The sequence below is a fragment of the Staurois parvus genome, unplaced genomic scaffold, assembly GCF_062004578.1.
Source record: "Staurois parvus isolate SC_StPar_1 unplaced genomic scaffold, SC_StPar_1.0 ptg000066l, whole genome shotgun sequence".
Taxonomy (NCBI): domain Eukaryota; kingdom Metazoa; phylum Chordata; class Amphibia; order Anura; family Ranidae; genus Staurois; species Staurois parvus.
The window spans coordinates 10,754,408-10,771,560 of record NW_028317862.1 but is presented as its reverse complement, the minus strand read 5'-3'; the positions used below and the strand labels follow the sequence as shown (position 1 = coordinate 10,771,560).

The following is a 17,153-nucleotide window of genomic DNA, read 5'->3' as shown; positions in this document are numbered from 1 at the left end:
ACCAGGCCAGCATCGTCTTACCACCGACGGACCATCTGGGTACTATAAAGCAGCGCCTACATGGGACCCCGGCTACATATAACCTGTACATGCGTATTGATATTGCGCTTCTGGTAAGCAGGCAATTTATCTATTCCTGGGATTGGATTGCACCTATACTCCCTGAGAGTCCCCCATCACTGAACTGTTTATCATCTTCAATATTCCTATATTTGATGACCGCATATATAATTGTCACTTGGATATTATTTTTGTAGCGCTGCACTTTATTGTTTCTATTCTGGTTGGAAGGGCTTGTAGTTCCTTTTGTGCATTTGCCGCTCACTGAAGTGCGCTCACTTTTCTTTATTTTATAGAGTTCAGAGTTTAGTGGTGTGCTATGCAGAGAGTGCAGGGTTCAGTTTTCTGGCACAGGCTGTCCATCTCTCAGTTGCACCCTTCCTCCTCGGCTCTGACCTCTGCACCACTCTCCCCCATCCCAGTGGTGTATTTTGGTTTTGTGCTGCCCTAGGCAAGACTAAAATTGGGCACCCCCCCATCTAAGTTTGTCCCACCCTTTCATCTGCAAACTCCACCCCTTCCTCTTTAGGCCCCACCTCTTCCTATTAGAGCTCTGCCCACTGACAACAATGGGGTGCTATTCCTCCCACTGACACCAATGATGGGGCACAATTCCTCCCACTGACACTAATGATGGGGCACTATTCCTCCCACTGACACCAATGATGGGGCACGATTCCTCCCACTGACACCAATGATGGTGCCCCATCATTAGTGTCAGTGTGTGAGGAATAGCGCCCCATCATTGGTATCAGTGGGAGGAATAGTACTCCATCATTAGTGTCAGTGGGAAGAATCGTGCCCCATCTTTGGTGTCAGTGGGAGGAAGTGCCCCATCATTGGTATCAGTGGGAGGAATAGTGTCCCATCATTGGTGTATCGGGGCAGCGGGACAGGAGGAGCGCAAAGGGACAGGTGAGGGGCAGTGGGATAGGAGGAGCGCAGAGGGACCGGTGAGGGGCAGCATGACAGGGGGCATGGGACAGGATTGGGGCAATGGAACAGGAGTAGCGCAGTGGGACAGGTGAGGGGCAGTGGGACAGGAGGAGCGCAGTGGGACAGGTGAGGGGCAGTGGGACAGGAGAAGGAGCACAGAGGGACAGGAGGAGCGCAGAAGGATAGGTGAGGAGCAGTGGGACAGGAGGAGCGCAGAGGGATAGGTGAGGGGCAGTGGGAAAGGAGGAGCGCAGAGGGACAGGTAGGGGGCAGCGTGACGGGGGGGGGGCATGGGACAGGATCAGGGCAGCGGGACAGGAGACGCGCATTGGGACAGGAGAAGCGCAGAAGGATAGGTGAGGGGCAGTGGGACAGGAGGAGCGCAGAGGGACAGGTGGGGGGCAGCATGACAGGGGGCATGGGACAGGATTGGGGCAGCGGGACAGGAGGAGCGCAAAGGGACAGGTGAGGGGCAGTGGGACAGGAGGAGCGTAGAGGGACAGATGGGGGGTAGCGTGATGGGGGGGCATGGGACAGGATCGGGGCAGCGGGACAGGAGAAGCGCAGTGGGACAGGTGAAGGGCAGTGGGACAGGAGGAGCGCAGTGGGACAGGAGTAGCGCAGTGGCCCAGGAGTAGCGCAGTGGGACAGGTGAGGGGCAGTGGGACAGGAGGAGCGCAGTGGGACAGGTGAGGGGCAATGGGACAGGAGAGCGCAGTGGGACAGGTGAAAGAGCACAGAGGGACAGGAGGAGCACAGAAGGATAGGTGAGGGGCAGTGGGACAGGAGGAGCGCAGAGGGACAGGTAGGGGGCAGCGTGACGGGGGGGCAGCGGGACAGGATCAGGGCAGCGGGACAGGAGAAGCGCAGTGGGACTGGAGAAGCGCAGAAGGATAGGTGAGGGGCAGTGGGACAGGAAGAGCGCAGTGGGACAGGTGAGGGGCAATGGGACAGGAGAAGGAGCACAGAGGGACAGGAGGAGCGCAGAAGGATAGGTGAGGGGCAGTGGGACAGGAGGAGCGCAGAGGGATAGGTGAGGGGCAGTGGGACAGGAGGAGCGCAGAGGGACAGGTAGGGGGCAGCGTGACGGGGGGGCATGGGACAGGATCGGGGCAGTGGGACAGGAGAAGCGCAGTGGGACTGGAGAAGCGCAGAAGGATAGGTGAGGGGCAGTGGGACTGGAGGAGCGCAGAGGGACAGGTGGGGGGCAGCATGACAGGGGGCATGGGACAGGAGGAGCGCAAAGGGATAGGTGAGGGGCAGCGGGACAGGAGGAGCGCAAAGGGATAGGTGAGGGGCAGTGGGACAGGAGGAGCGCAAAGGGACAGGTGAGGGGCAGTGGGACAGGAGGAGCACAGAGGGACAAGTGAGGGGCAGTGGGACAGGAGGAGCGTAGAGGGACAGATGGGGGGCAGCGTGATGGGGGGGCATGGGACAGGATCGGGGCAGCAGGACAGCCCTCAACCCAAAAGCTTTCTTGCATCTCACCTACCTGGCCCAGCTCTAATACCTCTCGGCAGTGGTAGATATGTGATATGTAGTCCTTAGAAATTTAAAGTAAACAGCAGAGGAGAAAGAGATGGCCAGGAGACAGGCAGCACACAGGCCAGGAGACAGTCAAATATAACTATTGCTTGTATTGTTATTGCAATGCTGATGTTATTAATGAAAGTGTTTACTATGTCCATAGAACCCCTTTAAGGAAATAAAAGCCCTCATAATATGATAACAAGGGAGAATTCAGGCCAACTAACAGGACCTGCTCCATAAGGTACTACAGCTGAACAACATTTTCAGAGCAATGTTCAGAGGCAGAGAGTTCTGTGCCATATGGAGTGAGTCATATTGGGGGCTACAGAGTCTGTTGATGATGGATGCTAGGAGATGAAGTTTCCCTGATTGTGTGATAGCAGCTGATTGCTTTCAGGGTGCAAGAAGCTCCAGTGTTAAAATGACTGAGAACATGTCATAGATCATAATAAGCTGGGTGCTGTGCAATCAGAGTTGTCAGTGTGGCAAGGAAGCAGAGAGGGCAGGGGGTTGGTTTTTGGCCAGATCCTCGTAAGAATAGGGGCCAGTAGTAAGAATGTTTGCAATAATATACAGTGTATAATATACTGTATATAACTGGAAAACAAGAACTTGTAGAACTGGGAGCTGTCTATGTATTATTGACTTTTTTGTACCAAACGCTGTCATAGTAAGGCTGCTATAGTGAGAAGATTTTATTAGATGGGTTGTTCTTCTGCCCAAGAATGCCAGAAAAAAAATTGTTATTTCATAACTATTGTCTTATTTCTCTGCCTGATACAAACCCCTTTTATTTTCTGCCCTATTACATTTAGTGTCAGCAAACCAGACGATCTTCTGTTACCATAGAAACCACAACCAATGATGCATCCGTTGCCATACAGGGAATAGTCCCTATGGGAGCCATCAAAGCCAGCATGCCAAAGTTTGATATATATAATATCTCTCTGGGTGGAAAGACTGAGAAATGCCACCAGGCTGTACTGAATATCTCAGTCCTTCCAAAAAGAGTTGGCTCTACTGTCATAGGAGAGAGAGAGAGAGATGCCCAGAATGATTTGGCATATGACTAGAAACATGTTCACCCTTAGATAATATAGTGCTGACCTTGGAGATCATTTATGGTGACACCACTCTAGATGGGATGTTGGCAAGTACAGTCAAGGCTACCTTATGATGCTTGCTTTACAGCAGTAATGATACATGTCTTAATGGGAATGGATTACAGGTTTCTTTTGAGTGATCTATTGCTATTGCAAAATCTATGCAAGAGTGCAAGAAACATAACGTATTTTAAATAGTCATTGATAACATGACCTCTGTTCTCAGCTGCATAGAGAGCTTAGAGAGTTTCAAAGGGTTCGAGAGCTGGGAGTGGAGACTGCAGGGGAGCTTATTATTAGGAGACAGAGAAACATTGATGCAATAATCTTCCCAGTGATTTGCTTTGAAGGGGGGCATGTCAGTAGAAGTTTGACCACTGGATTACAGCAAACAGAATGCAAACTGACCACACTGGGATAGATATGTATACATGTCTGTCAAGGTCAGTTTGGAATAGGAAAGCAGGGGGACTGGCAGGATCACCAGGTATTTCACACAAAGGAATGCAAAGAGAATAGGACACTCTTTCATACAAGTACATGGTAACACAGACACATCAGAAATATTAAATGTTGGGGTAACATAGATTTTAACAGATTCCTATCTGCCCATTGCCTATAGACAGCAGACGGGAAGCAGTGCCGATGTGGGCTAATGTACTGTACCTGTATGTCAGCCCACATCGGAGGTTCCTGCATGGCTCAAAGAGCATGCAACTGGGAGCCTGGTGATCCGTGTGTCACTCGGACACAGCAGATCGCAATACTGCTGCGTCCAGGTGATCACATGGTATTTTACTATGCAATTGGTGTGTCCAATCACAGCAATCACATAGAAAACAATACAAAGTAAAAGTAAAGATCGGTTCTCTCTGCTCTCACTGTGAGAGCAGAGAGAACCAATGCTGCAGCCTGTGAGTGTACAGCAACCTGTCAGGCTACATGTACACTCACAGACTGCAGTGCCAGCCACCACACAGTGTCCTTGATCACTGCTCCAGTGTCCCTGACCACTGCCCCTGTGCAATGTAAATGCAATGTAAATAAAAAATGCAGCCAACCCGTCACCTGTCCTAGTACACACAAAAACTCTGCCATACACCATACCAATGTCCTGATCACCGCCATACTAATGCCCTGATCACCACTGTAGTGGAGGGCAGAAATATTTTTTTTGTGTGTTCTTTTGTTGAAATCAACAGTGTGTAAAGCATTCAGTTTGTCCGTTTAATTAATCTATGAGTTCCTATGACCCGCAGGGGGTATGAGATATCCACAGGAAGCATAGACAGCACAGTGTCCTGTAGCTGAAAAAAGACAGACTTGCCAGCACCGTTTGCATAAGGCTTGGCTGAAATCAAAGGACAATATAATATCCCTATGCTGGCAGAAAAGGTCAGACTTTTTCTGAGTTTACTACTATGATGGACACACAGGAGCTGAGGGCTGCATGTCTTCCTAGAAGGAAGTTAGATGATACACAGAACTGCTGGGAAAGATAGTTCTGTATGGGCTATGCTTCGCTTTCTGAACTGCTGGGACTTGTAGTTCCATATTGTCTACGTGACTTCCTGGACACTGGGACTCTCTTCTCTGCTTTTCCTGCAATGGCTGTCTGTGTGGTCCAGGTGCTGTGGCCAGGACACACAGCCCTCTGAGGACCCGTGATGTGCCTTAAATTCCTCAGCTGCGGCTGCTATTGATTGGTGAGTCCCTGAGTCTATTGCTGCTTGTCCTCATTGTGCCTGGATTGTGGAACATTCTCCCTTGCTATGTCTCCTGGCTGCCCTGTGGACTACCTCCCTTGTTTGATGTTCCATATTGCCATCCTGTGGAACATTCTCTCTTGCTGTGTCTCCCGGCTGCCATGTGGACTACCGCCCTTGTTAGCTGTGCAATATTGTAGTCTTGTGGAACATTCCCCCTTGCTGTGGCTCCCTTGCCCTATGGACTACTTCCCTTGTTTGCTGCCCCATATTGCCATCCTGTGGAGCATTCTCCCTTGCTGTGTCTCACAGCTGCCCTGTTGACTGCCTCCTTGGTTAGCTGTCCCACATTGCCTTCCTGAGGAACATTCTCCCTTGCTGTGCCTACTGTTTGTTCTGTGGATTAGTTCTCCTACTGCCTGTACCCTGATACCCTGAATAAATGCTCGGTTCCTTTTGATTTGCCTCTGTGTGCTCTCTCTCTGCACTCCTAGTTCATCACAACCACTATATGCCATACCAGCTCCCTGATCACTGCCATACACCATACCAGCACCCTGATCACCTCCATACACCATACAAGCACCCTGATCACTGCCATACACTACTCCAATGCCCAGATCACCACCATACCCCATAAAGGGCATCCTGATCACGCCATACCCCATACCAGTGTTCTGATCACCAAATATGCCATACCAGCGACCTGATCACTGTCATACCCATTCCAGCGTTCTGATCACCAAATATGTCATACCAGCGACCTGATCACTGTCATACCCCATACCAGTGTCCTGATCCCCCCACATGCCATACCAGCATCCTGATCACCTCCATACTCCATACCAGTGTCCTGATCACCGCCATATGTCACTGCAACGTCCTGATCAGTGCCATACATACCAGCATCCATCATTTCAGGGTCTCAACGCATCCATTTTAATATAAATATATATATATATATATATATATATCCCATAGTTTGTAGACTCTATAACTTTCACACAGACTAAATAATATACACTGTTTTGGGTTATTGTTACCCGAAATATTTATCGGTATACATTTTGGCCTAATTTTATGAAGAAAGATTATTTATTTGCAAAACTTTTTAACAAAAACAAAGCAAAAAATGTTTTATTTTTCAAAATTGTAATTTTTTTTTTCATTCATATATCAAAAAATGAAAAAACCCAGTGGTGATCAAATACCACCAAAAGAAAGCTCTATTTGTGTGAAACATAAATGCTAAAAATGTCATATGGGTACAGTGTTGTGCAATTGTCATTCAAAGTGCTGAAAGATGAAAATTAGCTCAGACTGGAAGGGGGTGAAAGGGTTCCTTGCTTGATATGGTTTAACCTTCCTATGCTTTGCAGTGAAAAAAGCTGCCATTTTCACTTTGAAAAAATCATGTTTTATTGAAATCATTACAGATAAAGCTTAATAAAACTCATCAACATTCAAACAAACTATTCATGACCTACTTTCGAGTAAACAGATGTCTTAGTATCAAAGGCATCAGGCAGGTACAGAAGATACAATGCCACAGAAAAAAAAGCCACATAAGGAGGTATATCAAAATGTACTGATCATTTATAAACCATCTAGATACATTGTACTGACCTACATACACACATCGAGTCTTGTGTTGCAAGGAAAAAAGACCTCGTTGAGGGGATGCTGCTCATGTACAGAGCCCTCGGATTTGCATTCTCAGTGGGTAGGGTAGAATATGGGGGGAGAGGTCCAAAGGACTAATCAGGCAGTTACATTACAGGTCATGTAAACCTCGTATAGAGGTACTGGGTTGCACCAGCCACCAGTCCCAGACTTTGCATTTAAGGGCCTCTGTGTAAATATATTACCTTCTTGTAGGTGAATGTGGTATTCACATCCATCAACCAGGATTCAAATGTGGAAGGAAGTGCCTGCATTCAGTTATGGGCAATCACTTTTCAAGGACTGAAAAGAGTTTAGTGCAAGAATGTAGTCAGAAATGTATCTGTATCCGGAGTAGGGAAAAGGCTGAACAGACTTTGTTTGAGGTCTAATGATACCCATGTGGTCATGAAGTATTTGCACTATTTGAACACAAAAGGTTTGGATCACTGGGCATGCCCACAGTAAGTGATAAAATGTGCCCGGTGTCGTTGAGCAAAGGGCAAAAAGTAAAAGTGGAACTGCCATTAAGGCAAGGCTTGCTCTCTTCAAGTTTTTCGGAAATCACCCCTTGGGAAGCTCAGTTGGGGTGCCAGGGATAAGAACTTGCCACTGCTTATTGGACTAATGGACACTAAAAGGATTTGCTCACCTGCTGGCCATATTTTCCTGGGCTTTATGGGAAGTACCGCCCTCTGCAGGGGAAAAAAGTGGAACTGGCAGAGATAAGTGTAATGGGACCTGTTTCCAGAGTGTACACAGTATAAAGAGTTAAGGAACTATGCCTCGGATTATAGGGAGTTAAACAATGTCTATGGGGAGAGCTGTCGCTTTTAAGATGGACTGCTACCTTAAATGCCACATCTGCATTAGGCAAAAGCCTCAGCCCACCTCTGGGGGCAGTAGTGAGCCCTTTCTCCTGTTCTCTGTATGGGCACCACCTGCAAACTGATTTGGGAAACTGGGAACTTGAGAAGTTAAATTGGTCCATTTTATTCCATTTTAAAGCTGCTTGTCAAGTCCAATGTGTTTGCAGCTGCTATGGTGCTGTAACTGTGATCACCCAAGACACCAGCTATTTGAGGGTTTGAAAGTTCAGTTAAAAGTGCAAAATAAACCCATCAATTTAACTGTTTTCCCAAACCGTTTCATTCAAGGCATGTCATGAATAATAACTGTCACATTTGTTTGTACTCTCAACTGAACTGTCAAACCATCAAATGGCTGGTATATTGGATGATAACTGATCACATGTGCAGCACCATGGAAACTACAGATCAAACAGAGGCTAAGATGGCAGCTGCCTTGGCTGAAAAAGAATATGCGGGTTCAGCTGTGCTTTAAATGTAAATTTGACTGGAGTATATCACATTTCATCATTCTGATTATGGACTGATCCCCAAACTTTGTTCCTTGCCTTCATTTAATCAGCTCTCTCACTAATAATGGCGCATTATTCAAAGTGGTTCACTTACTCCAATGATGGGGTACTATTCCTCCCACTGACACTAATCACCAACCCTGTACTTCCACTGAAAACAGATTTTGGGGTATGGTTTACTCCCACTGACACCGAAACAATTTCCATTTCCTCTGGCCAAAGTTTGCCCCCTCTCACCCCACCACCCCCATGGTCTGAAGGAAAGTGAACTGACCCTTGCTTAAGAAAGTTTGAGTACCCCTTCCCCAAACCAGTGTCTTCCAACTTGCCCCAGGCCAAGTAATTTTTAAAAGCCTGGAACCTAATTGTGTTTACCTATCAAATATCTGTCTCTAATACATATGTACAACTGTTTCAAAATGCAACCATAGATCACAACATACTAATTCCATTAGGAAAACTCAAAACTGAATTAAACCCTCCTATCCTTTTCAGCCAAGGAAGCTGTCATCTTAAGAAGGCCACAGATGATGTGATTCCCTTTCCTTTAACCAGTCAGTGTTGATGGGGGATTCCCTCTCTATTGTCTGGGGTGGGGTGGGGGGATTTGGTGTCAATTTGGGAGACTGTCTCTGCTGGGAAAACACAGTGATTATTGCCTGTCCAACCAGCCAGGATTCGAACCATATATGGCCGGCTTTAGCCTCTGTTTGACCTGCAACTGCCATGGTGCTGCACATGTCATTTGTGATGACACCAGACATTTGATGGCTTGACAGTTAGGTTGAAGGCATGAGTAAACGTGACGGTTAGCAATCCTGGCATGCTGGGAATGTAACTGTGGTTTGAAACCATTAATAAAACCATGGATAGGTTTAGTTTTGCTTTAAGCTTCAACTTCTAGCATAAGAACAGGTTACAATCTGCAGACAGGATTTCACAGAGTCCATTCCTGTAATTTGCTTACCATCTTTCTTATAGTGCTGTGCACAGTATTTTGGGTCAACAGTTCATATATGAAATACTGCATTTTCATCGATTCCTTGAATTTGAATGTCCCAGTGTAGTGAAAACTTTCCAAATCTCTTGATTTTAATTTTTTTTTTGCCTAAGCACAATATCTGAAGGTAGGATGGTTTAAGGACAACTGATGCTATAAGCACAGTCCAACAATAATGTCCCATAAGACCCTCCATTGATTAACTGACAAGACATTAAGACTTAATATGTGAAATTCCATAAAGCACTAATAATTTTACAGTGGCAGTTTCCTTTAAAACAACCAATATAAACACTCTGACCTTAGTGCTGGCCTCTGATCAATTCATGTACCTGTTCATGTGCCTGACAAACAATTTCAATGATGAGGCCCAACAGAGTTCTAACGAGTAACGACAACGCTCTTTACAAATTTTTCTCTAAGTAAAGTACTGAAAGTGAAGTAAATGTTTTAACGTTTGTAAACCTTCTTCAGTTTTCTTCCAGGCCAGCCCCAAGCCACACAACTAAAATAAAGTCCAACTCCAAGATAAAAACATGGAACAAAATCAGGCAACTGACTGAAGTATTTTGTGTAGAAATAATAGAGGAAAGACCTTCTTTGATAAATGATACATTTTTATTTTTTTATGGTCAGAAAAAAGAAGGTAGACTAGTCCCAGACTAGTAGACTATGGGGCTGTAATGCGCATGCATGGCCAGGAGAGAGGACTTGTGATACGGTATGTGAAGAATCAACAGAAGCCACAGTCATCGAATCTCAGTAAGTATAAATCTGTGAAAGATGTGATCAGTTAGCTAAGAGAAGAAGGGCAAAAAAGGACATGCACAGGGCGGACTGACAACTCATGGGGCCCCCGGGCAATGGGGGATCATGGGGCCCCTGTGTCCTTTCCCAAATTCAAAAAAGCCTATGAAAAAGGTACCAGGGGCATCTCATGGGGCCCCCTACTGACCCCGGGCCCTCGGGCAGTGCCCGAGTTTCCAAATGGTCAGTCCGCCCCTGGACATGCGCACTTTGTTTTAAAGAGCACTCATCCTTTCATGTACAGTATGTCCAGTAGTACACCTGAGACAGAGCTGGATTAACACCACTTTGGGCCATATGCAGTTTATAATCCCTGGCCTACATCTCTAATAATTAATGTTTGATCATTACTACATAGTCCTCTGAACCAGAATGACTGATTGGAGGTATAAACCTACTCTATGGTCCCTAAAGTGGTTTATTACCTGAAAGTACAGTATTTTAGTTTGATAAGTAAACTGTTTAACACCAGTGTGTAGTGGAAGGAAATGTGCCATTAGTGATGGATCAGTAATTCCTTATCTTGTCTTTTAAGAACAGTGTTCACATCCTCATCTGCATCCCAGTAGTTAAAAAGAAGAAACTCTTATGTCAGTGTTTAATAAAGAAGGATGTCTGCAATTTCATGACTCAGCAGACTTCCTCTGGCTGCCTAGCATATGCAGGATCTCCTTGCTGGATTCTCCATGGGAATAAGGGTAAGAACCTTATGATTACAGCAGTTTTGGGCCTTACTAAGTAGTCAGCCTTTTAGCACACAGGAGATGCCACATATAACAGTCGGGGACACCTTCATGTTCATGCCTCATTTGTAGGTTCTTCAGAGTGAATTTGATACCATTTTATACCATCTATGTGCGTAGTACAGTGTCTTAGTGGTTACCACTTCTGTTCTGCAGCCCTAGGGTTGATGGTTCGAATCCCAACACTACCTGCATGGAGTTTGAATGTTCACTCTCTGCTTGCATGAGTTTCCTCTCACACTCCAGAAGACATGCTAGTAGGTTAATCGGTTCCGGTCTAAAGTGGCCCTAGTATGTATGTGAAGTAGGCACTTTGGATTGTGTAAGCTCCTTCAGGGCATATGCTCATGTGAATGTATGATATATATGTAAACTGCTTCACAAATTGTCAGCACTATAAATGCCTGCAAAAACAAATATCATCAGTATGGGTTCTGTATTATATGTTATTTAAATTTAAAGTGTTACTAAACCCATGAGCCTGCATTCACTATATATAGTTTCTCCCAGAACATCGAAATGCAATTACTTTAGTAAATATAAACTGCTAAATACCTTTTCTCATAAGCAGTTAGAGCAGTCTTGTGACTTCTTTCAGTGTCCAGCAGAGCTTTGATTAAAGCTTGTAGGAGGAGTTTTCATTCTCCCCTCATTGTCCTATGAGGCGGCAGGGCCCCTGACCCTCTGTTTGGACAGCACTGATTGGCCCTGTGCTGATCACATGCACTCTCCCAAGAAATTTAAAAAAAACCCATCTAGCAATACGCACCGAAGTGAGCATGTGCAGCTTGCCCCCAAGGCTCTGTTCTATCAGTAGATGGATTGGGGATGGTAGAGGAAGGGGAGGATCAGAGAAGACATGATCAAACATCCTTTTTACACAATGCAGAGGATTAAACCCTTAGGTTCCACAGTGAGTATAACAAGAATGCTTTACTGCATATACAGACTGATTTTACCGTAGTGGGTTTAGTAACACTTTAACTGGAAATAGGTTTGGTTCATGCTCTGTGAAATCAGTCCCTCCAGTCCATCATGAATACTGCTGCCAGGCTCATCCACCTTACCAACCATCCAGTGTCTGCTACCCCTCTCTGCCAAACCCTCCACTGGCTTCCACTCGCTCAATGAATAAAATTAAAAATACTAACAACAACTTACAAAGCCATCCACAACTCTGCCCCCAGCTACATAACCAACCTGGTTTCAAAATATCAACCAAACCGCTCTCTTTGATCCTCCCAAGACCTTCTGCTCTCTAGTTCCCGTGTCACCTCCTCCCATGCTTGCCTCCAGGACTTCTCCCGAGCTTCTCCCATCCTATGGAACTTTCTACCCCAATCTGTCCAGCTGTCTCCTAATCTATCCACCTTTAGACGATCCCTGAAATCCTTTCTCTTTAAAGAAGCCTATCCTGCTTCTACCTAGTAAACCGCCATTTATTTGCTCCATCAGCTCATCCCCCCACAGCTATTACCTTTTGTATCACTCAACCCCTCCTCCTAGATTGTAAGCTGTAATGAGCAGGGCCCTCTGTTTCCTCATGTACCAAATTGTATTGTAACTGTAATATCTACCTTCATTTTGTAAACTGTTGGCGATATAAAAATCCTGTATAATAATAACAACAATAATAATAATCAAATATTTTCTTACATTTCCTTAAGCTAACTAAAGCCCACATTAGGGAAAAGGGGATTACAGGTTTTTTCTAAATTACTAATTTTAATTATCTGGTAAATTTAATCTGGTCTAAAACTAGCTCTGCATAGAAAATTTATGGAATTGGTTCTTGACCCTAACAGTACAAGAAAAATCAGCATACTTATTGGATTAATATATACTAATTTACCCTCATTTGAGACTTTTACAAAACAGCAGCAATATCTAATATATGGTATAGACATTTGGTTCAGATGAGCTTAAATTAGACAATATGGGATGCCTTGACTTATAACCTGCTCTTACATTGCACACTTGGTCCTGTGGCAACCATTTACAGTATGAAGCATAGCTTTACACTTTAAAGGTATCTGCCTTACACCACTCAACAATCAAGGTATTTCATACTGGAGCTATCTTCTTGAGGACCTTTGACTGACAGGTGACATTTCTTGTCCATTCATAACAATATGAAGCTTCTCTCTTTTGAGCTCCTCCTGTTTTGGTCATGCTTCTGGTTATAAAGTCATAATTTACTTATTAGAGGTATTGTCACGTGACTTCTCTTTTTACCAACACACATACATGAAAATACATAGTTCACTTTTACGAGTCTTTTTTTTTTTTTTAGAAAACCCTAAATAAAGCACAGATTATGAATTCCAATAATTTGGTCCACTGCCGAAGGTACATTCCTATATTCTCAGCTAGATTAAAATGCCAGCTGTAACTCTCTTTGCCATATTATATCTCTGTTTGGCAAAAGAACTATGAACACACTTTATGTATAGGCAGAATATGTAGCATTAAACTCTCTGTGCCTTAGTGTTTCAATAGCAAACAATACGCTATTTGGTAACAAACAGATAACCTTGAAAAATGAGGTGTATTTACTAAAAGCCACTATGCAAAGCCATATCACGCCTTCTAATATTTTCTCTCAAGTGCTTAATCATTTCATGGGCTCTAGATCCCACTTGTGATGCCAATTGAACGGATAATTACTATTAGGTGCAGTAATTGCCTCAATGAAAAGGCTAGCTGCATGTTTACACTCAACTTGGCAGTAGGAATTGTTATTCTACTAACGTGGCATGGAACACACAGCGAAAGAAGGTGACCTGCAAAACTGCTACGTGCTCAGAGGAGAGGAGGAAAATATCACACAATACAAAGAGAACGAGAGAGACAATGAAATGGGCAACACATTCTTAATGATCTAAATGGCTCTTTTTTGGGAAGGTCAGCAAACTGTGACCATTTACTATGTTAGGGGTTAAACTCTTTAGAACTGCCCGAATGTGATTTAGGATAAAAATACATTTTGAAAAAAAAAATCCTATCTCAACAGCAAGACACAAGCAGAGAATAATCATTGCAGTACCATGTATAGATGATATGCAAAAATGCACATGGTTATTTGACAGCACGGCAAAAGGATGCTGGATAATCCCAACAGGAGGACCGAGCCATTGTTATGTGGTGGGAAGGAGTACCGAACACAAAGTAACACACAGCCAATTCTCGATGTGTATTGACTTTAGAGACACAAGCAGCATCTCTCATACAATGATCTGCAATTACTACAGAGGGAGTGAATGACAAACATGCCAAAGCAGATTCCTGAATGATGGATGAACCCATTATTAAAACAAGGCAATAGCTAATAGTCTGTCGATAGTATATCAGGACCTAATCATGCAAAGTAGCGGGGTATGTTATACCCAAGATGAAGCTGTGTTTTGATGGGTTTTATATTCTAAGTCACAAGCAATGGTAATTGGCAAGTAGTATTAAATATACATGCATTATCTGATATTTATATTGGAGTCTATTAACAATCAATCACTATCAGTGCTGCAGAAAAATGGTTTAATATATTTGTGCTATGTTGATTAATTACAGAGCTTTCACTATCAATTATCGTCTGCTTTGCAGAATACACTATAATAATTGATAGTGTGTCTGATAGTGTGTATCAGCAGCAGATAATATGTGAGAACACTGTAATACACGCTAGATCTAGATCCAACTGTGTATCTGCAGGATGCATCCAGCTTGCCTAGAGAAGTGAGAATTAATTGCTGCCATGCTGAATCCAAGTTTGGAGTTACTCTAGTGTTTTCTAGGTATTAGAATGCTGGGGTGAGAATAATTCAGCATGTCAATTAAGGGCTGCTGGCAGAAGGGAAAAAAATGGTAAAAGTTGGTTAGTCTAGGACAATGGCTTTACCTTGAGCCGCACATAGCAGTGGGTGCCTAGGAAAGGGTCATTTAGGCAGCTTGGGGTGACCTCTCTGGGGATCTTCTTAAAGGTCCTCCTTGGCCTGATTAGAATGCTGCAGAAAAGTTTGAAGAACGCAGTGCAAGCGCAGAGCAGGCAATAGGAGTACACCAACGTCCAGAACGCTGCAGCACGCAGACAGCCCGGCAGGCTGTCCACAAACAGCGCCATGCTGTGCCCAGGCATCCAGCTTGGAGAGGATACCCTCAAGTGGCAAGGAGAGCTGTGCGAGAAGTCATGGAAACAAGGGGAAGAAAAGAGAGAGGAGGAGGCGTGAGGGAGAGCGAGGGAGTGACTAGAGCTCAATGCTGAGACTGATGCTGCTGCCTCTTAAAGGGAACGAATGAAAATAAAATGCAGCCTTGACTGCATGTTCTGTTTCCAGTATAACTCCTTTACATCTACATGCCCTGAATGCACAAACATATACCGTCTTGGTATATAGAAATAACACATTTAGGATGATTTTTTTTTTTAAGTTGTTTTATCAGAGGTAAATATAATAAACTACAAGTTTTGGTACTACCCATGGACTTTTTGGAGTTGATTTACTAAAGGCAAATAGGCAGTTTACTTTGCAAGGGAATTTCCCCTTAGGTTAGGGAATGTGATAAAAATAACTATGCAAGGGATACTCAATCGAAAGCAAGAAAAATATAAAAAAAAACAGCATCTTTGCTTGCACATGATTGGATGATAAAAGTCAGCAAAGCTAAATTGTAAGTGAAGAGAAAATTCCTTTGCAAAGTGAACATCCTATTTGCCTTTAATAAATTACTCATTCATCTCAGTTCTTTGTCAATAAGTTTAGAAAAGTTGACCGAAATCATTAATCTTTGCATGTTATATGTGGTGATACTATACTGCTGTAACTTTTCTTCTTTTCCCGATTTGGCTCTATATTGCATTTGAATGCTTGCACTGGCTGTCACCCATATCAGCTCAACAATCACAATGTGTTCCTATCTCCAATCTGCTGGAAGCTCTGACAAGCCTTATGCCTTGAAGCTGCGGAGTGCTCCTTCAACCTCGACTGGCTCATCCTGTATGGCTGCTGCCCCTGACCTAAAGTCCTGCCAGCCTGCATCTCCTACTGCAAGTTCTACAATTAACATTTGCTGGCACTCATGGTCCTCCTGTCCCTCAACACCATCTGTTCCATCTTCAGTGGAGTCTGGGCTGGAGATACCAACCTTGTCATCTCAGTGTCTTATCAGGTACTTGACAATGTGTGAGAACAATGGTCTCTCTGTAGCGGTCCTACAGACTCTCAGCCAAGTTGGTCCTCTAGCTGTGCAATCAGCAAAGCTCACACGCCCTGCTACTTGCAAGGCTTTAAGAATAACTCAGCAAGGGGCCTGCTGTATCTCTGCAGAGACACCATTGCTCTCACACATAGAAGTGCAGCGGCATTCATCTGTAGGCTACTGGCAGGTGACAGGCTGCTTTAGGAGAGTTGGAGCTACTTTATGAGCAAATCTAGCAGTAAACAAATTGCACTTTGGTTGTTTTTTATTTTTCCTTAAGAATGAGGTTATAATTCACTGCTACTATGCCCACCCAGGTGTTAATGTATAAGGTGTGGGATGTTGTCAAGAAAATTATAGGGATACCCTCTTTTACTATTATACTCCTATCTGGGAAAATTAGCTTTCTACCCTTCAAGGTTTTTAGAGAGGGGAGAGAGCCGTGGTCTGTACCATAGCACAATTATGATAAGGGTTCCCTCAAAATGTATGAGCAGCTGATGACAGAATTCTCCCTGCGTCCAAGGTAGTTTTATCAGTTTCTCCAACGCCATCATGTGCTACAAGCTCAATTTCCCTCAGCTGTAGTGTCTTTTTCTACCATGCCTACCCTGGAAAGAATAGTACAAGCAACCTCTACCAAGGATTTGATTTTTGATATATACATGGCCTTGCTATATACATTTCTAGAAGACTTATTTCCCTCATACACAACTTAGAAAACACCAAATGCCCCTCCATACTTTTATCTCTGGACACAGAAAAAGCATTCGACCGGATACATTGGCAATTTATGCAACTCACTATTCAAAAATTTGGTATCTCAAGTTGGATGCTTAACGTCATCTTATCACTATACTCACATCCATCCACTAGAGATTTGACAGACGGCACATTATCTGACCCCTTTGACATCTCTAACGGTACCAGACAAGGCTGTCCACTCTCCCCGATAATATTTACACTCCTTATTGAACCCCTAGCATCCAAACTCAGAGAGGACCGATCATTCACAGGAATCACACAACTCAA

At 44.2% G+C, this 17,153-nt stretch overlaps 1 protein-coding gene across 1 annotated transcript in view; it reads right to left on the bottom strand.

The window, feature by feature from the left end:
- Positions 1-15,108, bottom strand: part of EPHX4 (epoxide hydrolase 4) — a 118,070-nt gene extending 102,962 nt beyond the window's left edge. The window contains exon 1 of the mRNA XM_089668934.1: positions 14,824-15,108. Within this exon, the coding sequence (XP_089525060.1) occupies positions 14,824-15,060 (237 nt within the window). The 5' untranslated portion in view covers positions 15,061-15,108. The remainder of the gene's footprint in view (positions 1-14,823) is intronic.
- Between the last annotated feature and the right edge of the window lie 2,045 nt (positions 15,109-17,153).